This window comes from Cheilinus undulatus, linkage group 1 (assembly GCF_018320785.1).
Source record: "Cheilinus undulatus linkage group 1, ASM1832078v1, whole genome shotgun sequence".
Lineage (NCBI taxonomy): Eukaryota > Metazoa > Chordata > Actinopteri > Labriformes > Labridae > Cheilinus > Cheilinus undulatus.
Genome location: NC_054865.1, coordinates 33,424,154 through 33,447,891, shown reverse-complemented (window position 1 = coordinate 33,447,891; position 23,738 = coordinate 33,424,154). Strand labels below are relative to the sequence as shown.

The window sequence follows — 23,738 nt, the reverse complement described above, 5'->3', positions numbered from 1 at the left end:
GGTAATGTTTTTTTAGGCAAAGTGGTTTACTTTCAGCCAACAGTGGTTTTTGAAATACAGTAGATATAAAACTATTTTTCAATCTCTCACTAACTCTTTGTGGGGGGAAATGACTTTTTCAAGTAGTCACGTGTTAACTAATTATCACTGAACTACCTTTAGACCATGTACATGCTGTTTTAGCACAAATCCTGTGTAGAAACTGGCTATAGTACCAGCGCAGTAACATGACTATAACCTTTTTACCGAATTTACCAGATTGTTTTACCTTGTTACTAGGCTGCCCTTTTCTTTGTGCAGAAATCTTTTTATGCTTCCTGTTTCTGCACGTGCAGTTCATTATATAGGAATGATATAAGAATAAGGATATACTGTAAGTTAAAATCATCAGTTGCTGTCTGAACTATTTGTAATGGTTAGATTGTCTGGCTAGAAATATTTTTAAAAATCAAAAAAGTCACAAAACACTAGCCAGTTTTGGTAATTGTAGCACACAAAATCTTTCTACACAAAAACAATTTCAATGTTAAAAAAATAAACTACTTATGGCCTGTTATACAGCAGTAAATGACAAATTCATGCCTACTTTTTAATATTTGGCATGTGTTTCCCAAACAAACCCCACATTGTTGGAAGAAAAACGTGTTTCGAAAGACCTGACTGTCATGCCTCTACATCCTCAGGCTGACCTGATCAACCAGCTGTACCAGGGGAAGCTAAAAGATTATGTCCGATGTCTGGAGTGCGGCTATGAGAGCTGGAGGATTGATACGTACTTGGACATCCCTCTTGTGATCAGACCTTTTGGAGCCAGCCAGGCCTATGGCAGTGTGGTGGGTTCCTCTCTGGCTTTCTTTCAAATACTTAACACTCCTTTGGGATTCATGACTACATTAAAGCTACCTGAAGTTAGCTAATTTAGTTAAGGCTTCAAAGAATCAGTATCTTATTTTGAAAGGGAACTTTTCTGCCACAGGAGGAGGCTCTGCAAGCATTTATCCAACCAGAAACTCTGGATGGACCCAACCAGTACTTCTGTGAACGCTGCAAAAAGAAATGTGATGCACGGAAGGTGAGAAAACTAAAAATGTGACATCTTCATTGAGGATGTGTGTTACTATTGGCTTGTCTGATTCATTGATGATTGCTTTACTTCACAGGGCCTGAGATTTCTGCACTTTCCCTACCTGCTGACGCTCCAGCTGAAGCGCTTTGACTTTGATTACACCACTATGCATCGCATCAAACTGAATGACCGCATGACTTTCCCAGAGGAGCTTGACATGAGTCCATTCATTGATGTGGAGGATGAGGTGAAAACACAATGGCAGCCTCTTCTAAATCTTTTTAATAGTTAAATGTTGTCAACAAAAATAATCAATTAGATCTCTGTAGTATCTGACAACTCCTTTCTAAAAAAGTCATTTTTTTGCAACAAACAATACCTAATTGTACCATATATAGTGAGGCTAAATACTATGTTAATTTTTGTTTCTTATTCTTGCCACTCATTCAGAAGTCACCTCAAACAGAGAGCTGCACTGACAGTGGTGCTGAGAATGAAGGTAGCTGCCACAGCGACCAGATGAGCAATGATTTTTCCACCGATGACTGTGTGGACGAGGGTATTTGTTTGGACAGCACCAGCAGCACAGAGAGGGTGTTGAAGCCAAAGGTGATCATCTTGACGCCTACCTTTGTTGATATAAGTGACTGTTGTGGGTTAAATGTGTGTGGGTCCATATGCCAGGATATTTAAATAAGAGAGCTTGATACTGACCAAGTCTTCCTCAAACAATGTCATACATATAAAATGATTTGTGGTCTTGTGCCTTTGGCACAGCTTGTTTTTTACAAGCATCTTGATCTAACCACATTGTGAAATAGGTTATTGACTTTTAGTACTTGTTCTACATAAAAAGTCTTCAGTAGAGTAAGCACATAGCTGTATACCAAATCAGCCAAGTTTTATTTTGGCCTGTTATCAAGTTACTCACTGAATGAATGTTAATTAGCAACAGCTGATGAGACATGTGCCAGAACTGTCTGTCATTTTAACCGCAGTGAGCATCAGCCTACACTGGCTAGAAATGAGAAGCTGTTCCAACATTGACATGAGAGGCAGATCTCTGGAAATGTTCAATAGCCACAGACTGAGTAGAAGAATAATGCTTCACTCTCCTGTTCTTGTGACTTCAGACTTCTATCTTTCATTTTTAATGCAAGCTAAGATTTTGTCATTATGACCCAGCCAACATTTTGTTTGCCATGTTGGAAACTGACAAAAAGCACCATATTTCCTCCTTGTTTTATTTGCATATGTACAACTAATGTTCATCTTCAATGTCACTCTGGCTTTGCAAATTCAGCATGTCTCCAGCTTTTATTTTACCATTGCAACTATTCTATCATTTAAAATGTAAAACACAAAGTAGTGCTTGGTTGTTTGTTTTATCAACAAACTAATTTGTTCCCCATTGTTTTTTCAGAGTTTGCTGACCTTTGAACTGTTTTCCGTCATGGTGCATTCTGGGAGTGCTGCAGGCGGCCACTACTACGCCTGCATCAAGTCCTTCAGTGACGGACAGTGGTACAGTTTCAACGATCAGCACGTTAGCAAGGTCAGCATCAGGACTTGAGTTCCCTCTGTCATCCTGCAGCATGTAAATGTCAGACTGTATCAGTACAACTCATCAGTTTGAAATCCAAGCACACAATCAAGTCCACTTCATTTTACCACTCGCTCTACATAAACGTAGGTGCTTTCATTGATTTACCTGTATGTTTCTTTTCCTGTGCATTTCTGTTGGGCAGATCACTCATGATGATATTAGGAAGACGTATGGTGGTTCCTCAGGGAGCAGAGGCTATTATTCCAGTGCCTTTGCAAGGTCAGTGCTCTGTCCTATCTATTTCTTTAGTGGGTTAGTAGGGGTGTGACGAGATCTCGCGAGATCAAAACGCCACAAGATTTCTTGTCGCGGAAAAATCAATCTCGCTAGATCAATATTGCGCAGACAGTAGGAGCAGCAGCTGTCCTTACAGAAAAAAATACCAAACTGGAAGTTATAATAGATCACAAAGATGCCCTGGATTCTCTAAAACTGTTTGTGAGAGAGCCTATGAAGAAACGGAGCTGATCCATAATCCATTAAGATGACCGCTCCAGCCTCCACCCCCTCCTCCTCATGCGCTATGTGGGGCCGCACATGATCGCCTATGCATAATGAGTTCATCATAACGGTCCGAAATGATGAAATGCTGCTGCTGGTAACTTGTGCAGTCTCTGTGAGGAGAATACAGCGTTTATTTAGTTCGTGTATGCGCGCAGACTCGCTTTTAGTGCCGCTATTTGTGACTTTGTAACTTATAGTCACTGCATCGTCATGACTCCTTCTCTTCTCACCGTCTGTCAGTCATATGTCCAGCTGTTGGCTGTGCGTATTATCAATCGAAGCTTAACATGAGTAGCTGCAGTAAACTTAGCAAAACAAACTCCATTTGGGAGCGCAGATGGTCGAGTGGATTAAGGCGCTACCCATGTACGTGGGCGGCCTGGGTTCGAATCCGGCCTGTGGCCCTTTACTGCATGTCTCTCCCCTCTCTTTTCCCTGTTTCCGAGTCTCTCCACTGTCCTTCCTCTATCAAATAAAGACATGAAAAGGCCTAAAAATAAATCTTAAAAAAAAAAAAAAAAAACTCTGTTAGAGTGCCATAGAGTCCACTGTTACCCCGAAGTTCTAGCTCCAGTTAAACGCGCCCTGTTCGTCTGACCGCAAACAGAGCAGAGACACACCTCCTCACCAACATTAACACACACACATTTGACATATCTGTGCGTCGTGTCCAACACTGTCAAAGCTGATATGAGAAAAAAGACCACAAAACCATAAAATAATCTGTTTCTCTAAATTACAGCAAACGTTTCATTGACAGAAATATTTCTTTTGAGTGTTTTAAATATGGATGTACCTAATGAGGATGAAAAATAGTTTGATTTAACTGATGCAGCTCTTTATATTTCAGTCTGTAAACAGTGCTTAAAGTACTTTCAAAATAATCTAAATGCTTTTATTATATATAATTAAATATAATATTAAATATAGTTATTGTAATTGTAGCGATGAGTGCATAGTGTAATAAATTAACTATTTTGTAGACTGTTAAAATGAAAGGTTTGATTTGAAGAACATTAAACAATACAGTTTGAGTCAGAGTTAGACAAGACATACTTTTTGGAAGCATTGATAGCCTATTCAGTACAACAGGAGTTAGTTTAAACATTTTTGAATATACCTGAATGCTTTGCAATCATCACTTTCAGTTGTATAAAGGACATATCATCCACCCATGTATTTTTTTTCCAAAATTAAAAAAAGGTGTAAAATCTCATCACGTCACGTGGGCCTAAATCTTGTCTCGTCTCATGAGATAAGCATCTCGTCACACCCCTATGGGTTAGCATGTTTGTTTTCAGTAAATTGGCTTTGGGAATATTTTATGAACTGGAAGGGTTTATGTGTATTTTAAAGATGTATATTATCGACATGATGTCAGCATCGACAGATGGCTTAAAAAGCTGATGTTTAAAATAAGCAGATAGTAAATTTTCTTTCAGAATGTACAGATGTACCAAAATACTTCCCTTATAAGTTGAAGAAATTGAAGGTTTTTTCCTGTTTTCATCCTCATTCCTTTAACTTCAAAGTATGCTCTAAGGACTGAAGTTTTAGCTCTGAAGTAGAGCTGGTTTGTTTGCACTTAAGAGGAATATGCTGTTTAATTGGAAGAATTGATTTTAATATGAAAGTATAAGCTCCATAGAGGGGGGCACTTTTTAATTTAGTTCAGTTGTAAGTAAGTTAAGTCTATTTATGTAGCATTATTTACATTCAAAATGCTTTACATCAACAAAGCACAATGTGTACAGTAGCTTTGCTTTGTAATCAGACAGAAATAGAAAGGGAGCAGAAATGTGGCACATAGGTCACATAAAACCATGCAATGACCTGGTACATAAAATTGGCATAACAAAGCTCAAGTCTATCACACTGAGTAGACAGAGAGAATATGATTACCTTTTGGCCTGTCTAAACATTAATGTCTTCAACTACTTTTAAAAGACCAAACAGAATCAGGAGCAAGTGTTGGCATTGGCAAAGCATTTCAAAGTTTTGGTGCCTCAACAGCCTGGTCACCACGTCTTTTAAAACAGGTCTAAGGGGCAGACAGTTGGATCTAGTTTGTTAGATTTTAGTGGAGCAGGGGAAGAGATTTCAGTGTGGGAGTGATGTGAGACTGTTTGGGCTGCAGAGCTTACTTTCTGTCAGCAGGTTGTTATAATCCTGTTGGTGATTTAAAAAAAAAAGAAGTTAAAGCTTTGTTTTATTGTTCCTGTTAAAAAAAACACACACATCTGTCATTAATTGTAAAATCATGTGTTTATCTTTTTTATGGCCGTTTCCAGAGCAGATAGTCTATCACGATAAAAACAGGTCAAATGCGGTACAGGAGAGGCTTTGTGTTCCTTACAATGGAAAATATATTTTTAAGTATCTGTACTGGTAACAGCTAATATGGGTTTTAGAAATATTTTCATATCAGCATCATGCATCCCTCATTTTTTCTCGATTGTTTTAAAGAAAAGGCAAGACATTTTTATTTATGTAGAACATTTCAGGAACAAGGAAGTTCATAGTGCTTAACTTCACACAATGTGTAAAACATTTCAACAAAGTGTAAAAAATCATCATAAGAGGCAATTGAAGCAAGCCATTAGAATTACAACAGAACATAAAATAGAAACTGCTGAAACAGAATGCAGTGACAGTTCATTAACATAAGTGTACGATATATTTACCCTTGCATTGATCAAATAAAAGATGAGGGTAAAACTTAGCCCCAGTATTGTAAACTTGTAGATGTTATTAAAAACATGTGTTTAAATAATTAAATTAAATGCAGCTGTAAGTAAGATAATGTTTTTTAAGGTGCTGAGAGTTTCATCTGGCCCACAGTTTTCTATGCATTTGCTCCATATACGTGGAGCATAAAAATCAAACCCTGCCTCTTCATGTTTGGCTTTGCCTCTAGTATTACAAAGCAGACCTGTACCAGACGACCAGAGAGGTTGGATGCTTCATAGTGTGTGAGAACATCTAAAATGTTTTCAGGCACAAACAATTCTGTGCTTTATAATCCAGTGATTGTATTTTAAAATCTATTCTCTGTTAAATGGGGGCCAGTATAAAGACCTCAGAAAGTGATGTGATCATTTTTCTCAGGGCAGCTTCTGAATAATTTCTCTCTCTGTGATTTACTGCATTCATTAACCAGATATGTTTCTCCCTACAGCTCTACAAATGCATACATGCTGATTTATAGATTAAAAGATCCCTCAAGGAATGCAAGTAAGTATTTATCAGTTTGTTAAATAAGATGTACATTTTCCCAACCCTCACACTGCTGTGGCCAACAGCTTGAGCTCTTGTTTTATAATATGTCCCATAACACCATATCCCTTCAGCATGGAGGGGAATTTTCATTTTTCTATATTTTGAGCACAGTTTTACTGTTTCTACTTTGAGGGTTGCCATGAGCAAGCAAATCTTAGATTAAGTATGCAGTTTAATGAGTACAATGACTGTCATGTCTGCAGAGTATTTAGCTGCTGAAGACTTCCCTGAGCACATAAAGAGTTTGGTTCAGAAGGAGAAAGAGTCTGAAGAGCAGGAGAAGCGTCAGAGGGAGATCGAGCGCAACACTTGCAAGGTAAATCAGTTCAAGTTGAAATGTTGTGTTCCTAAATTAGGATAAATTGATGCATTGCCTTTCTTGTTTGCCTTTTACCATCAGATAAAGCTGTTCTGCATGCATCCTGTGAAGATGATGATGGAGAGCAAGCTGGAGGTACACAAGGACAAAACTCTCAGAGAAGCAACAGAGATGGCCTACAAGGTTGTTAACCGTTTTCCTTCTACTTTTCAAACAGAGCAGCTTGCTAACTTGTGCATTGTTGCAGTGGATGATCTTTGATTCTTAAGTGTCAAAGTGTCTTTAAATGCATCACTATTAAGACTACAAGATGTCCTCATCAAGATAGAGCTTGTGTTTCCTCCTCTGACCATTTGTTTGTTGTGTATCTCAGCTGATGGAACTGGAAGGAGTGGTCCCTCTGGACTGCTGCCGATTGGTGAAGTATGATGAGTTCCATGAGTACCTTGAGCGCTCCTACGAAGGCGAGGAGGACACACCGATGGGCCTGCTGCTGGGCGGAGTCAAATCCTCTTACATGTTTGACTTGTTACTCGAGACCCGCAGACCTGAACAAGTGTTCCAGCCTTACAAACCTGGAGGTCAGTGGGCTTCTGACACAAAGACTCATCATGTAGACTGTACTTATACGATTAATTAGAGGCTGAATCATGTCATGCTTTTGTGCCTCTGTGTGTATTTATGATTTCTTTTTCTTTGCAGAGGTGATGGTGAAGGTTCACGTTGTTGATCTGAAAACTGAGACCATCGCCTCCCCAATCAGTGTTAGAGCATACTTGAACCAGACCATCACTGAATTCAAACAGCTTATTGCACAGGTTACCTACTAATCTTCTTAGTTTTTTCGTCCTCAGCATTTTTTTAATGTAAAGCATCCACATATATGTGCAGTATGATCATTGTTTCAAAGTGTGTGGTTGTTTTCAGGCTACAGGGCTATCTGCAGAGACCATGCGTGTGGTCCTGGAGCGTTGTTATAATGACCTCCGGCTCTTGTATGTTCCCAACAAGACACTGAAGGCTGAGGGGTTCTTTAGGAGTAACAAGGTGCAAACATTTTCCAATATTTCGGACTTTTTTGTTTCTAAGTGTTTTAGTTGTGTTGATCCAGTTTTTCTTTTGTAAAATATGGCGGTCAGGATATCTGTACCACAAGTTTGATGTATTCATTTTATTCTCTTTGAATTTATTTAATCAGGAGGAACCTCACTGAGATTAAAGTTCCTGTGAAGTGATAAATAAACAAGTATTTTAGGTTTGTTGTAAGACAGGCAGTTGTGTTATAAACCACCAGGCCAAATTTCAGTCATGATAAACATCTCTAAGTATATAAAATTGAGCTTCAACATCATGAAAAATGAAGTGTGGTTGAATGTGCCAAAGCCACACCCACCCATGAGAAATACGATCCTCAAAATTTTAAGAAAATGTTTCAACCTGAATGGAGGAATCATTTGTCTGCTATGCTGCTGTGTTACAGCTCTCTTTATTAGGGGCCAGAGAAACAGTCACATTTATGTCATGACACAAAGACTGTTTAGAGCTAAAATGTTTTTCATTGTCTCATCCGGTATTTAACACTTTAGGTATTCCTCAACATTTCATTTGAAATTAAGTTTGATACGACGTTATGTCTCTCTCTCTCTCCTGTCGTCTTTGTTGTCAAGCTGCTGCTATCATGCTGCTGATATTGCTCTTCAAAATGAGTCTTCAGTTATGGCTAGAATTAAAGACTTTTATTGTGACAGACGTGGCAGGGAAAGAACATTTATATCATCAGATGCTTTACTGAACTTTAGCGTTGCTATGGAAACAGACAGAAGAGATTGAACTGTTGCTGCTTTGAGAGAGACAAAGCCACAGTCTGCTTATTTTAATCATCTAGGACCAAAAACAATTAAAATATGGTTTAAAGCACACCTTCAGCAGGTAAGATGTTTGCTCCTGCTGTGCCTGGTTCAAGTGAAAAATAGACAAGCACTCCAGCAAATAGCCTGCCCCCTGACCTTATGGTGAACTCTGTGCCAAAGCAGACAGATGTCGAGGATTAAACTTACTGTTTTGTCACAAGTCTCTGTTATGATGCTACTAATGACCCATAGACCAACATGGCTGGTGGATCTGGCAAATTTACCTCAAAATGAACAGAACCACGGCATTTAGCTGGCTGTTAATGTTAAATTAAGGCAGTGAAATCAGCTAACAACAGACTGTATTGAGATAAATGGCCATGTCATTTTATATCATTGTAGCATTAGGTGGACAATGTAATTCACATAGCACCTGGTGACATCATGGGGCGCTCTATTCGCCCTGCCCAAACTAAACCTGGTTACTAAAGTGATAAACTTTCTAAAGTCGAAATCCAAATTTCAGTCCCACATAGACCTCAGTGTTTTCACATGTTTACAGCATACTTAGTCCGGTATATCTAGAGTGTTTAGACACAAATTCTGGATCACTGTGCAGGGACTTTAGGAATCTCATTTACAGGAGTGTCCTGGTCAAAACAGGCAGCAGTTCTGATGACACCTCTGTTTTCCTTAGGTTTTTGTAGAGAGCTCCGAGTCACCAGACCATCAGGTTGCTTTCACAGACTCACTCTTGTGGAAACTGTTGGATCGCCATGGGAACACGATTCGACTCTTGGTCTTACTTCCAGAGCAGTCACCTGGTACTCTGGCTAACAGAACTTCTTGCCAAAAAATAGGCGGCGGTGACTCTGAGGAGCCCTTCGAGGGGTCAAAAAGTAACAGGAAATCAGTGGAGGCTATCCTGGAGGAGAGCACAGAGAAGTTGAAGAATCTGTCTCTGCAGCAGCAGCAGGGCTCCAGCACCAGTGACAGCCAGAAAAGCTCTGACACCAGTGACTTTGAACATATCGAGTCCCCGACACAGGAGGCTGACTCAAACTCATCGCTCTGTGTGGCTGCAGACAACAGAGAGTTAGAGAACCGGATCAGGGCTGTGGCGGGGGGTAGCAGTGGCGCCTCCTCCGACCCTGAGAATCATTTTGCCTGCGAGGAGCGCTCGGACTCTGAGGTGAACAATGACCGCAGCACCAGCTCAGTGGACAGTGACATCCTGAGCTCCAGCCACAGTAGCGACACTCTTTGTAATGCAGACAGTGGGCCCATACAGCTGGCTAACGGACTGGACTCGCACAGCATCACGAGTAGCCGACGCTCTAAAGCTCATGAGGGCAAAAAAGAGACCTGGGACACTGCTGAGGAGGACTCAGGAACAGACAGCGAGTATGACGACAACGGGAAAAGCAAAGCGGAAGCTCAGTACTTGTACTTCAGGGCGGAGCCTTGTTCTCAGGATGACTCCTCTTGGGATGCACAAAAATGTATGAAAAATTACATTTATGATGCTTTAATGAGTAGTGATTGTCACTTCTTTGGAGTTAATCAGTTGCTACTACTCACTTATTGCTTCTTTCTTGCAGAATTTCAATTAACATGCATCAACAATATTGTACAAGGATCAGAATAACAACATATTAAATGTGTTTAATTATTGTGCCTATGATCTGCTTCAGGTTTAGTGGTTCATGTGGATAAGAGAATAACATTGGCAGCATTTAAACAGAACCTGGAGCCCTATGTGGGAGTCACCTCCACACAGTTTAAGGTGTTTCGAGTTTATGCCAACAACCAGGAGTTTGAGAGTGTGCGGTTAAATGAAACCCTCTCATCTTTCTCTGATGACAACAAGGTCAGGATCAGTCTTAAAATGATTTAGAACATTTTGTCCTGCATGTGACTTACAGAGGCTTAACTTGGACCTTTTATTACTCCCCATAGATCACTATTCGACTAGGCAGAGCACTGAAAAAGGGTGAATACAGAGTGAAAGTTTACCAACTTCTAGTAAACGAACTGGAGGTAAGAACTAAAATACTTCTGTTATCAGGCCTATAACCTTGTGATTGAACACAGGAATCAGGAATATCGATCCTTTCTTTTCTCAGCCCTGCAAGTTCCTTGTGGACACGGTGTTTGCCAAGGGTATGACTGTCAGACAGTCCAAAGAGGAGTTGCTCCCTCAGTTAAAAGAGCAGTGTAAGCTTGACCTCAGCATTGACAGGTACCACTTTTTTTCTCTTCACCTTTAAAAAGAGAAATTTCTTAAGTGAAGGTGTTTACCTAAGTTTGCATGTTTGTGTGTCCAGGGTTCGTCTCAGGAAAAAGACATGGAAGAACCCAGGCACAGTGTTTCTTGACTATCACGTTTATGAAGAAGACATCAGCATCTCCTCGAACTGGGAGGTTTTCCTGGAGGTTCTCAGTGGTAAAACTCCTAATATGATTTCTGAAACACAAGTTAGTACAGTTGCAGTAGACGAAAACCTAAATCTGTTAAAACTACCACTTTATATGCCTTTTGGTCGTCGGTCCATCCATCTGTCTATTCCATTCTTGTCAAAGTCATATCTCAAGGACGCAAGTATAAGCCATTTGCTAAATAATACAGAAACACTAGTGGGGAGTTGTATCACAACTGGACAGTCTCCTCTGTCCAGTCAATCCTTTATGTACCTGTTCTGCCATTACATAAAAGGCCTCTAAAAATCCCATGCATTCAAAACAGAACAGGCAGGGATTCTTTCTGCTTCGATGTCTCCTGTAAACAATTGTGTTGTATCATCTCTTGTTTGATACAGACCTAAATGTGCCACTGTTTTGTTAAGTAATGTTTTAAATAGCGTAAATATATCAAAAGATCCCTCCATGTCAGCTAAAAACTTAACTGGTTTAAATAGGCATACAAACACAACAGATGAGAACAATTTGCTGATGTAGAATATTTCACTGATGAAATGGGTTTTTTAAAATGAAAATCTTTGGAGAACTTGCAAAGTTAAGTTTCAGACCACAACATATAAAACTTGTACCTGAGGGCAGGTAAACACGTCTTTTTATTCAGAAAAGGTACAGTGAAAGTGAAACTTGAATCACTCGCCTTTCATGAACGTTTTTGTTTTAGAACCAGAGAAGATGAAGTCCATGTCACAGCTGGCTGTTCTGACTCGGAGATGGAGCCCGTCCACAATGAAGCTGGGACCATTTCAGGAAGTTATTCTGGAGAGCAGCAGTGTGGAAGAGCTCAAGGAGAAGGTACATCTCTTTTACCGCTTTTAATTCACCAATTAAAAGTATTCAAAGGATCACTCTCTGTCATCATCATAATTAATCAACACTGTTTACCAAAATGCAGGAAATATAAACCCATTTTTTTCATTACTAGAAATGCTCTAATATTTTTTACTGTTCTAAAAATAGTAGAAATAACTACTAATAAATGTGACAAATGTTTTATTATATTTATTTTGAACTGTCAGGTTTGCCTTTCTTGACTTAAATTCTTTATTCTTTTCACAGCTGAGTGAAACCAGTGATATCCCTCTTGAACAGCTGGAGTTTGCAAAGGTATTAAACAAGTTACACAGACTACTTACATTCAATTGATCACTTTATTAGGTATACCTCTATCTATCTATCTATCTATCTATCTATCTATCTATCTATCTATCTATCTATCTATCTATCTATCTATCTATCTATCTATCTATCTATCTATCTATCTATCTATCTATCTATCTATCTATCTATCTATCTATCTATCTATCTATCTATCACTAACTATAACTATCTATCTATCACTAACTATAACTATCTATCTATCACTAACTATAACTATCTATCTATCACTAACTATAACTATCTATCTATCTATCTATCTATCTATCTATCTATCTATCTATCTATCTATCTATCTATCTATCTATCTATCTATCTATCTATCTATCTATCTATCTATCTATCTATCTATCTATCTATCTATCTATCTATCTATCACTAACTCTATCTATCTATCTATCACTAACTCTATCTATCTATCTATCACTAACTCTATCTATCTATCTATCACTAACTCTATCTATCTATCTATCACTAACTCTATCTATCTATCTATCACTAACTATAACTATCTATCTATCACTAACTATAACTATCTATCTAAAACTAACTATATCTATCTATCTATCTATCTATCTATCTAACTATCTATCTATCTAACTATCTATCTAACTATCTAACTATAACTATCTAACTATCTATCTATCTATCGAGTCAAGACGATGTGCTAAGTTTCAGACAGAGAATCAGAATAAGAAAGAAAGGGGATTCAAATGACTTTAAACATGACAAAATAGTTGGTGGTCTGACAAGCTTTCATGTTTACGCCAAACAGGTGTACTTTATGAAGTGATCATTGATTTCTAATTTCCCTTTAGTCTGCCATAATTTAAACTGGTTTATCAATGAGTTGTTTTCTTCTCATCTGTCCAGGGTAGAGGAACATTTCCTTGTGATATCTCTGTGTTGGAAATCCATCAGGATTTGGACTGGAACCCTAAAGTGTCAACTCTTAACGTGTGGCCTCTGTATATCTGTGATGATGGAGCTGTGGTCTTTTACAGGTAAACTTTAACCTCTTCTTTTCTCATGAATCCAAAAAGTGCGAGGACACAATCTTAAACGACTTCATCAAGTGCGTAACATGTCGAGGACTTGTTATAACCAATTCTTTTGAATCAAATCTTTTGAGCCTGTCGTATCATTGGACTGTTGTTCTGTGTATTATTTCTGATTTCTGATTTAGTTTATGTATGAGATTCCTGAAAAATATTTAAATGTAAATCAATTTTAAAAAAGTTAACCAAAATATATTATTTTAAATTTAACTATGCAAGTTAAGGAAAATAGAAATATAGGAACAAACCATTTGGCAAACTTACATTTTTAATTCAGATAATGTGCACTGTTTTGACCATATTGTTGAGCCTGTTCTGTCAGGTAAGGTGTTGACTTATAATTATTATAACTTTAAATTGACTGCAAGAGTGTTGAGATTGATTTCACCCATCCAAACACTACAACAAAAACACCCCTTGAAAAATAGGATTAGGTTTTTTTGTTGTTGTTGTTGGTTTTGGATTTTTTTTTTTTTTTTTTTAACCTTATTTTGATATCAGTGTGTACAGGGTGTCCGCATGGGGTCTAATAAAAGTTGTTAAATCAATTCAGCAAAAATAAAGGCTTTTAAAAAGTATTAAAATGCTTAAATACAAGACTATAAGTTCTTCTATTTGCTTCATGTATCGTAATGTTACATAATTATGCATTATTATTTTATAGCGTGGTGAATGTGCAGGTCACAACTTGTCCACAAGAGTGTCTTGGAGTTGTTGGATTGTGTATTTGATGAGTTTGATGAGGGAAAGCAAAAATTCTGTCTGCTAACATAGCGTTAGCGGTGCAGCTGGTTTAACGGTCCCCCCAGATCTAGAAACAGCTTGTACCGACAACTAAAGGAAACAGACCTATTACTAAGACTATAGGAACTATGGCAATGGGCGAATTTGCCAAAATGTTGAAGTATCCCTTTAACTTTGGATAGAAGTGTCTGTAACATTGTAACATCAGGAGTGCCACATCCTTTTCCTTAAAAGGGTTTGGTCAGGGGCGGAGTCAGACAGCTCATTAATATTTAAAGTCATAGACACAGAAGCAGCTCGTTCTGAGAAGGGCTGAAACAGAGGGCTTTTTAGACATGCAAAAATCCTATACTAACGTATTTTTTCAGCAACAAACTTCACAGGCATGTTTTGGGGACCTCTGAGAAAAATATAAACTTGTCTTAAAAGGGTATAATATGTCTCCTTTAAAGATTATATGGATCCTGAAATGGCCAATTATACCTTTTTCTTAAACCTAACTGTTGGTTGTTCACCTTTTAAGTTTAAACCACAGTTCAAAACTTAATAGGTGAATAGATACTTCTAGATTGTAATACAACTACTTCTAGTCCACTTCAGTAAAAAAATAGCCTGACCATTTACCTTTTATTCAGCTACCTTATGGTATCGTTTTCTTGTTTCCCCTCATAATCTTAATGTCAAAGAATGCTTAGATTGCATACCACAATAAAATTTCTACTTTTCTTTCATTTTTTTGTCTATTTTTTTTTTTTGCTATGAGCAGAGCATAACTGTAACTGTCATTATTAGAAGAAACTGGAGCTTCCAAATGTCTTAAAATACGTGAAGAGGGTCTTTAAAGGTCTTAAACGTATTAGATCTAATGTCAGATTTTCTGCATATAACTTGTTTTATTCAAGATTTACAGTATTTGCGACTTGAGATGAACCTTCTCATCCTTTCTTCTCTCTGTGCAGAGACAGCACAGAGGAGCCGATGGAGCTATCAGAAGACGAACGTAACGAGCTGATGAAGAAGGAGAGTAGCCGTCTGCTCAAAACTGGACACCGTGTCAGCTACTCTCCACGTAAGGAGAAGGCACTCAAGATCTACCTGGATGGAGGCCCTGCCAAGGACCCGGGGCAGGACTGAGGCACCAAGCCCCCTCCCCCTACCCCGTCTTTTGGATTGTGTGGCTGCTGCAGCAAAGCAAACAGGCTTACATGACTGAGTCTGAGGATTGGGCCTGATGGATACTTGAACATCAAACAGCGCTGTCCGGCTAACAGGCTCTCACCCTCCACTCCGAGCCACAGGAAAGGCTCAGAAATCTAATTGTGCACTATAGTGTAATGTACTGTAAAGTTTAAAGGGAAGTACAAAAGCTATTCAATACAGAAAAAGAATCAAATACTGTATAGACAAATCAACTGAGCGTTAAAAAGCACCAGAGATGGATACAGAGATGTTAGGACTGTGAAAGTGAGCTGGAAGGTGTCCATCCTGTCTATTAAGGTCTTCTGTCTTCTTTTCCATCAGTCCTCTCCTCCTCCTGTCACTGTGTTCTCTTCCTGTTTCAGAAATACTGTTTATTCTGATTCATCTGTGGCTATCTCATAAGTCTGTGGGGCTCACATCTTCTGAGTACGGCTCTATTAGATAAACTGTTCTTTTCTGACACTGCTTATCTTCCTCTAAACACTTTAACAGCACATACATCCGAGTCTACTTGCCCAGCCTTTTTTCAGTCTGGATAATCCCTGCACTCTCTCAGTGACTTTTGAAAAGTTTAGACATCTGATATTGTCAAGATTTCATGAATCAAGAAAAGCAACAATTAAGATTGTGTAAATTTGACATCTCCACTGATGCTCCTATAGTGCGAGAGTGATGTGTTGTTCTGGGTTGCTGCTCTTTGCGCTTTATAGGAGCTTTACCTCTGTTCAACCACTTCGACTAAATAAGGTGAGACATAGGCGCTTGGTCCTTGAACATGAAGTACAATGAAACAAAACCAAGCAGACTTTGTCAAGGATCTCCTTGTTTTGTTTTTTGTTTGTTGTAAATTATTATTTCACTGCAGACTTAATCATTCAGTTAGGTCTTGTAAGGCACACACCTGTTGCCTGTATTAACCTTTAATTATGTTGATTTCTTCATTTTTTTGCACCATGTCACCTGGGTGTACATCTCTAGTGTCATCCATCTAATGCGTGTGGTGTCGTACTGAGAGAAGAGAGCTCTTTTTACTATATGGTAAAAAGAGTGTGAGGTTTGTTTTTGGCGCTTCTACCTGCTGCTGCTCTATAGACTGGCTCCAGAGGGCGGATAAAGTTCACCAGACTCCCTCAGTCTGCCTGGGCGACTAATCTTAGGAGGACTAAAGCTCAGCATCCCTGCCCTCTCTGGGCTCCTGATGCCGCCACCAGCTATTTACTGTAGAAATGCCAATATCTGAAGATTTTTTTTTTGTTGTCGTTGTTGATGTTTATTTCTTTGAGAGTTAAATCCTGTGTGAAAATAGTTTAAGATGATTTTAGAAATGAATTAAAATGCTTTTTTCGTAACTTCAGTTTTCTTTGATTTTAGACTTAAAGACTAAATTTAATCCACAAAACACATACACTGTTTCAGAGGTTTGCTGTTTTAAAAAAAAAAAAAAACTTTAATTTTCTGAAAGCAAACAATGTATAAGCAGCATATCTGGTTTCAAGAGCTTAGAATAGTACTGAGCTTATTTTATATTTAGCAAAATCATACTCCAGTACTTGCATACAAACAGGTATAGCTTGTGTTTTTATTGCACCATAAGATGAGTTGCTGTGCATTAAAAACACTGTTAGAGAAATAAAATGAAAATTTTTTAAAAGCGATAAAAAGGGTGCGATTAATCTCAATTAACTGCAGAAATTCTGTGATTTATTGCGATTAAAATGTTTTGTCTTTTGACAGCCCTGGTTTGAATGTAAGTAATGTGTACAAAAACACCATTGAATGTAAATTTTGTTTATGTTTGTTCAACATTGTACACTTTAATCACTTACAGGGAAGGAGGAGGTCCCTGCTCTCTGGGCCTGATACATTTGGGGTCACAGGCTGAAAAAATTGGGAACCGCTTTGCTAGAGCATAAAAAAGCTGAAGCAGCATGACATGTTGGTGTTAACAGCCACAAATATGTAGAAAAAGAAAATATGTTTTGTCAGAGATCACAGAAGTCTGAGTAATCAGACGGAGATTTAGTTGTGGACAGCAGACAATTTTTAATCAAAATGTTCTAATGCAGCGGTTTGTCATCAATAAAAATTAGTCAAGACACATCTCTGATTATACAATAACATTTTCAGCATTTGTTTAATGTCAGTTATTCACGATCTGACATAGGTTCAGTTGTCAATAAAGGCTTCCTCCTCAGGTTGTTTTCACACCTTGCTTAAAAATAATGACATGGTTATAATTAGCACTGACTAAGGATTAAAGTATTGATATGCAGAAATATAATAATGGAAGTTATGGAACCAGCATTAAGTATCAATGCAGGACTTTTTATTTTTTAGTGATCCCTGTGTGTTTTATGCCTAAATTTCCAATGTATGAAAGCCCAAAGTGGACATGCATCAAAAATGTAATCTATTACATTTCTCCATAACTAATATCATATTCTTCCTCATGATCTGTACTAGTTTAATTTTATATCCCAAGTGTTGCAAAAACACAAAATACACACAGATTCAATTTACGTCAGTGTATGCAGTTGTAGTGTAGTTTGGTGTGGCCTAGACCACTCTGACCAGCCTATTTTGTTTTTTAGATCACCAGAAATTCATTCTCTTGTTACAACAAAAAAAGCTTTGTTTCATAACCTGTTATAATTGGAAAACAAGTTTTCCAATCTGATCTTATCAGGTCAAGAGAAAACCAGGATATGGGAAATACATGGATGCATGTCCTTACCAGAGACCTTTCAGCATTATAAATCTAGGTCTAGTAAAATAAATCCAGTATATTTTCATTGTTCATCATGCTGTAGGTTTTTACCCCTTTAAATAGCGCTAGCAGACAGAAACTGCTTCAACTCTGCAGCAAAGTCAGAGGAGAGCCATGTCTCTTTGTTAATAGAGCAATATGTCAGATGATGTAGTCAATCTCTGAGTACAGAGTGTCAGTCAGGTCCTCTTCACTCGAGTCTTCTCCTTTAAGGCACATGGACCCTCGTCTGTTGAAAAAAAGTCATGGAAAGTTTTATTAGATTTATTAAAACAGACTCGCTCTCTTACCAAGTACAGGATTTTAAATATTTGTTTGATAAAATGCTGGGTGCTCACCCCAGATGCTGGCAGTGGAGATCTCCTGCACAGGGGCAGTGTTTCTTTGGTCCTTCATCCTGGACATCCCAGGACAACAGCGCCATCAGGTGGTTGGAAGCACCAAAGCAGCGCTCACGCTCAATGGGCTTTGCAGAGCAGATGGGAAAGAGCAGAGCTGAAATCAAGATGAAAAAGTGTTTTCTCTGAGAAATCAGAGAACAGGTGAGCAGAATATATACATACAGAGCTGTCTGCAGCATTGTACCTTTATGGAAAGCACAGCAGAGGTCTGGGCTGCAGTCAGTCTGGTACTGACAGGTGCTGCCGGCCTCTCCCTTTGTTGCATTTGGAGTGCACTGACCCCATACACACAGCTGCTCACCACAGCACTCCACATCCTTAGTACAGGGCTTAAAGGAGGACAGACATAGTTTCACTAGCCTAACATCCATTTAAACATAGAGGGAATTCAGGATTAAGACCACAGTTCACAAAAAAGTGGTTTATTTTTTTGAGATGAATAAAAATAACTGCTTTTTTTAGACCAAACTGACAAGCTACATGATGAAAACTGTTCCTCCACACTAGAGTGGCATCACAGAGGTGAGTAGGGAAAGCATCAAACATGAGTTGTTTGTTAGTTTTCATCTCAACTGCTGGAGCTTTTGATGTAGATATCAAAATGTCAGGGTACTGCTGCGATAAAAACAGTGAAGACGACAAATTACTTAATTTTATTTCTGGAATAACGCTGTTTTTAAACTGTAATATCCACTCAAATCTGCTTGGATAAATGGGACAACATCATTTTGGGTGGCTGGGACTGTACAGAAAAAAAGCTTTTAACGAGAACAAAATGATCAGAAGCATTTGTGTATGCCCTGCATGCTCTTAATTAATAGTTTCCAACTAGGGATGGCCATTTGGAAGAAACCTGCCAACTCGATCATCTATAATGTTAACGATCAATTAATTGATTAATCGTTATGTACGTAAAAAAAACATACATACATGGGCATATATATAACATTTCCCTAACAAACAAAAATAAAAAAACAATAAACAAAAACAGGTAACTAATGTGTATTTCTCAATGATGTATTTATTTTCACCCTTCGAAAGCCTAGGGCTCTTAAACATAAACAAGGCATGGTCCAACTCACAATGTCATGACGGTGGATACTGTTGTGCAGTGCAGAGTAAGACGTGTTTAGTCTCTTTATAAAACGCCAACATCAAATCGACTAAATTCCCCGTGATCGACCAAATTCTTAACGACCAATTAATCGATCATTGATTAATTGTTGCCATCCCTATTTCCAACCTCTGACTAAGTTCAAACTTCTAATCTGCCACAAAAATGTCTAAGCCACAACCACAAAAATGGCCAATGTTTGCCTTTTGCATAACACTGGCTAGTAAAAAAATGCCAAGTGGAATCCTAATACAGTAGTCTGGCCTTAACTCAGTAAAAAAGTGCTCAATGAAATGTTCATTTGAAGCACCATTTGAACTCTATTAAAGCAAATGGGAAAACTTCAAGGTACAATTAATTAATTTGCTTCTTATAAGTTATTATTAAGAGATTATTAGAACCTTATTCTATAAAACAGTAATGTATGTATAATAGGCTGTAAACTAAGAGTTTTTTCCCTTAATAATACCTTATTACTGCATATTAACAGCTAATTAGAAGTTTCACATTATTTGTGATCTCAATATGCTTTGCTCAGTATGGTCCTCTTAAATTTGTATTACTACAGGAGTAGTTCTTCTCCCTTCAATATTCTGTAAGTATGGTCTATTCTCATGAAGTCTGCTGATATTTCCTTTTTTGGTCTAAATGATTGAGATTAGCTGTTCCATTTTCCCTGATTGCAACCAGACAAGTTTCTATTTCTATGCATCCTTCATGAATTATTAATTCGGGGCTACGGCAAACAGTTCTCTGGTTGTTTCCATGCAAGGTGTTTCAGTACTGCACCTCTGACAAGATACATATCCTACCCTCCTTAGATTTATCATCCCTGTACACTGCACCCCTGACTGGCTCACTGCCCACATCTTTCTTCCTGTGCATGTCATTTTCCTCTCTTATACCCAGACCCATTCATCTATTGAAGCCTCTTCAGGATCAGCTGAGTCTTTAAATAAAACCAAAATCTCCCCAGAGATGACTCCCATTATTAATATTCCTTTCATCCAGGGCACTCTTAGAGAGTAGAGAGAAGAAGAAGAGCTTTTTTTTCAACCTTGACATATGCTGCCCTTTCATGTGAGGCTCAACACACTCCAATTACACTTGTGGACACACTGCAATGCAGTCGAAGTGAAACCTCAGCTGTGTGTGTGTGTGTGTGTGTGTGTCTATGTGAGTGTTTCAGAATGAGCAAGACTGAGGAAAGCTGAATATTAAAGATAACTTTGGTTCATTTACCACATCGATTACTTTGCACGGCAGACACTTGGAGTTTTTTATGTCCGAAAGGCAGTACCTTCCCTTCCCACAGTCCTCATCAGTGATGCATCCCTGAAGACCAGAGAGAAAAACAATTAAATCCAGGAGTCAAACAATCTACCTACAGATAGAAACTCTTTGTTTGAATAAAATGTTTCTAAGACCTGTCAGTCAGTCTTGTCATGGTTCAAACCTTAATATAGAGAAAAATAGACTGGTTGCTTTTCAAGGATACAAAAAGAAAAGCTTGACTCTCAGACTTTACTTGCAAGTCCCTTGTATAAATCAGGCAGTCAAAAACCTGTAACATATTTATGAGGAAGTTTTATTTTTACCTCTTTTAACTAGGACAGAATTTGTCTCAGAATCACCATGCGAAACAGCTGGTTACTTCTTCTGTCTTGTTATAATTTTACATTTACATAATGATATAATAACAGCAGATGCTGCAATGCAAATCAGTAAGATGGTGTTTAATATAAGAAAGGGAATGATTAAAGTGCTTGTTATAATAGCCAGGTAAATCATTCCACTTTGGTCACAGAAACTTCTTTGTAACCCAAATAAATTAGTTCAAATCAAAAATCTGTCTTTTAAATTTTGCTTTGATGCAGTTTATTGAGAACAAATCAGTATTTAGTCTAAACAAAGTCTGAGCCTTAATGGCTGTGTCGAGTACAAGCACATCATTTCTTATTTATCACAGATTTTGTGCAGTCATCATTATGATAAATACACTCTATAGCTGACAAGTCAGTTACCAATCTACCTTATTTTATTACAATTGTACACATTGCATAAAGATACTTAAGCATAATGACCCACTGTGAATATAGACAGGAATGCACCTTAAAATCCCACAAGGACTGTTTGGATTATCTGATGACATTATGCCAAGTCAGCAGCTGTGATGCTGCTGCCAGACATGCCATTACATTGACTTTTGTGTTCTGAGAAGGTCATTTGAAATATATAAGATCAATTTGGTGATGGGTTTTCTTTAAAGGGACTGTACAGACTTTATTTCAAAGCTAAACAGAGAAAACTTACATGATCAATATTGTTACCCAGGTCACTCATCTGCTCGGATGTTGTGATGTTGTTTGTCTCCTGCAGGTAAAGGTAGGACATCTGTTAAGTTTTTGATCAAAGAAGGAAATAAACCCCTCCTCACCTTTTTAGTTTAATGACTGATACGCCTACCTGGTCTACTGAGGTGTGGAGTGATTCACTGTCAGTTACTTTATCAGAAGCACTTTCATTGTGGTGACTTGAAGGAAGGTCATTGGGGTGAGGGCTGGCACTCTCGTTCATCTGGAGAGACAGGATAGATAATCACAGACAAATTTCAGATAAATGTAAGGCACTGAAATATTACTCTCCTATATTCTAGTCTCTTCCACTGCTTTATCACTTCTAACCTTTTTACACCTCTGTGCAGAGTGGAGTACTTTTAAAAGACTCCTATAATACCTGTAACAAAGACGGTTTCTGCAGTAAATAATGCTATATCATGTAAAAAAAAAAAAAAAAAAAAACATCTAGATGCTGACTGAGAGGTGCAACTGGCTGCCTACTTGGTGAAACGCATCCTCAGGCTTTTGCTGCGGATCCCTTGGCAGCTGCTCCACTTCCACAAACATGCGGTCCAGCTCGTTCTGTCCCAAGGCGGAATCATCCTCCAGGATGTGACTGATCCCCGAGTTTACTATCTCAGGGAGGATGCCGTTGCAGACTGATGCAAGAGCCAAAACTAGCAGGGAGACTCGCATCATCATGCTGCTCCTGCTGCTGCTGCTGCTGCACTCTGAGGCTGAGGGTGTGGCCGTGATGCTGCTAACAACGTCATCACGGCGGCTTCTCCGTCACTGCGGGGTCCTCACCTCATGGGTATTATCCACACGGTGGAAGTTTAAAAAGTTTACCGCTGCTTACACGTTTGTAACCTTTTCGTCTGAATTTATTCAAACACTCGTTCATTTAAAAGGTTTTACTCTTGGTGCTTCCTAAACTTGATGAGTGCACCCGGTAGTTCCGGGAAAGTTTAAGCGAAGTGAAGATAAAACAGTCCACCATTGTCCCTGTTAGCACGCAGCAAGTAATGACGCAGTTAAAAACACACCAACATGACTGGATGTAGACCTACAAACAAACTACAGAAGTGGAGTTTAAAGCTGTCCTGACACAAAAATGTGTCACAAGGTAGGGTGTAAACACCAGAGAGTTCTGTCACAACTTAAGGTAGGTCTACAGTTAATAATAGATGGAGCATTTCAGTATACATAATCATATTTTTATTATTAATTTTGGTGCCCATATCTATTTCTTGGTAAAGCCTAAGGCCCCCCATAAAGGGGGGGTTAGTTTTGAAATTAAAATGATAACCATATTTATAATTAACCTTAATAATAACAACCAGGAAAAATGTTTTAGGCTGTATTAAAATATAATCCCTTTTCTTAAACCAGAGTTACCTTTTTGATAATGTTTACTATGTGAATGGGCACAACGACCAAACTGGAAAGTTATGTCAGACTTCAGAGCAAAGCCATGATGCACAAATGGCAGTATGCCAGGGAATAAAGGAGGGGTAACTGAAATCATTTTAAAGAGAAAATAATGAGATGATTGCATAAGAGGAAAAAGGTGAAAATGGACAAAAACTGATTAAATTATGCAAAATCAGCAGAAAAATAGTTGTCAAAAGTGGGTCAAAATGGATTCAAAGTGGCAAAAAAATGGGTGGCTAAAGTAGCAGAAATAGGTTACGGGTGGCAAAAATTGGTCAGATGTGACAAAATGGACAGAAATAGTGATGCAAGAATAGTACAGTTAAACATCAGAACTGAATAATATCGGACACATTTTTGCCCATCATGCCCTTGGGCAATGACCTGGCACACCAGATGGATGTGTTTCACACATCACTCA

At 38.3% G+C, this 23,738-nt stretch overlaps 2 protein-coding genes across 4 annotated transcripts in view; one reads left to right on the top strand and one right to left on the bottom strand.

The window, feature by feature from the left end:
• The window catches only part of usp47 (ubiquitin specific peptidase 47), a 28,162-nt gene extending 11,420 nt beyond the window's left edge, over positions 1–16,742 (top strand). For 2 of the 3 annotated variants that reach the window (XM_041783352.1, XM_041783360.1), the window contains 21 exons: positions 684–833; positions 977–1,072; positions 1,161–1,313; positions 1,517–1,675; positions 2,490–2,621; positions 2,815–2,891; positions 6,355–6,410; positions 6,659–6,771; positions 6,856–6,957; positions 7,148–7,355; positions 7,477–7,592; positions 7,702–7,821; positions 9,322–10,126; positions 10,319–10,494; positions 10,584–10,664; positions 10,751–10,866; positions 10,952–11,070; positions 11,767–11,897; positions 12,162–12,209; positions 13,134–13,264; positions 15,022–16,741. In XM_041783352.1, coding sequence (XP_041639286.1) covers positions 684–833; positions 977–1,072; positions 1,161–1,313; positions 1,517–1,675; positions 2,490–2,621; positions 2,815–2,891; positions 6,355–6,410; positions 6,659–6,771; positions 6,856–6,957; positions 7,148–7,355; positions 7,477–7,592; positions 7,702–7,821; positions 9,322–10,126; positions 10,319–10,494; positions 10,584–10,664; positions 10,751–10,866; positions 10,952–11,070; positions 11,767–11,897; positions 12,162–12,209; positions 13,134–13,264; positions 15,022–15,196 — 3,264 coding nt within the window. In that variant the 3' untranslated portion in view covers positions 15,197–16,741. Of the gene's footprint in view, positions 1–683; positions 834–976; positions 1,073–1,160; positions 1,314–1,516; positions 1,676–2,489; positions 2,622–2,814; positions 2,892–6,354; positions 6,411–6,658; positions 6,772–6,855; positions 6,958–7,147; positions 7,356–7,476; positions 7,593–7,701; positions 7,822–9,321; positions 10,127–10,318; positions 10,495–10,583; positions 10,665–10,750; positions 10,867–10,951; positions 11,071–11,766; positions 11,898–12,161; positions 12,210–13,133; positions 13,265–15,021 lie in introns of all 3 variants that reach the window. The other variant, XM_041783344.1, reaches the window with a different exon arrangement.
• A 182-nt stretch (positions 16,743–16,924) lies between these two features.
• dkk3a (dickkopf WNT signaling pathway inhibitor 3a) lies at positions 16,925–22,585 on the bottom strand. The gene is made up of 7 exons (XM_041783373.1): positions 22,385–22,585; positions 22,011–22,121; positions 21,858–21,917; positions 20,787–20,879; positions 18,615–18,759; positions 18,368–18,524; positions 16,925–18,258 (listed from the first exon to the last, which is right to left on the bottom strand). The coding sequence occupies exons 1-7, from the start codon at positions 22,583–22,585 to the stop codon at positions 18,171–18,173; spliced, it is 855 nt and encodes a 284-aa protein (XP_041639307.1). The 3' UTR covers positions 16,925–18,170.
• Positions 22,586–23,738: the final 1,153 nt, after the last annotated feature.

Coding starts and splice junctions, on each gene's coding strand:
- dkk3a (XM_041783373.1), bottom strand. CDS start 22,585: ATGATGATGCGAGTCTCCCTGCTAGTTTTGGCTCTTGCATCAGTCTGC. Junction 21,918..22,010: donor TCCACACCTCAGTAGACCAG/GTAGGCGTATCA, acceptor CTTTACCTGCAG/GAGACAAACAACATCACAAC. Junction 20,880..21,857: donor TGGGTAACAATATTGATCAT/GTAAGTTTTCTC, acceptor TCTGGTCTTCAG/GGATGCATCACTGATGAGGA.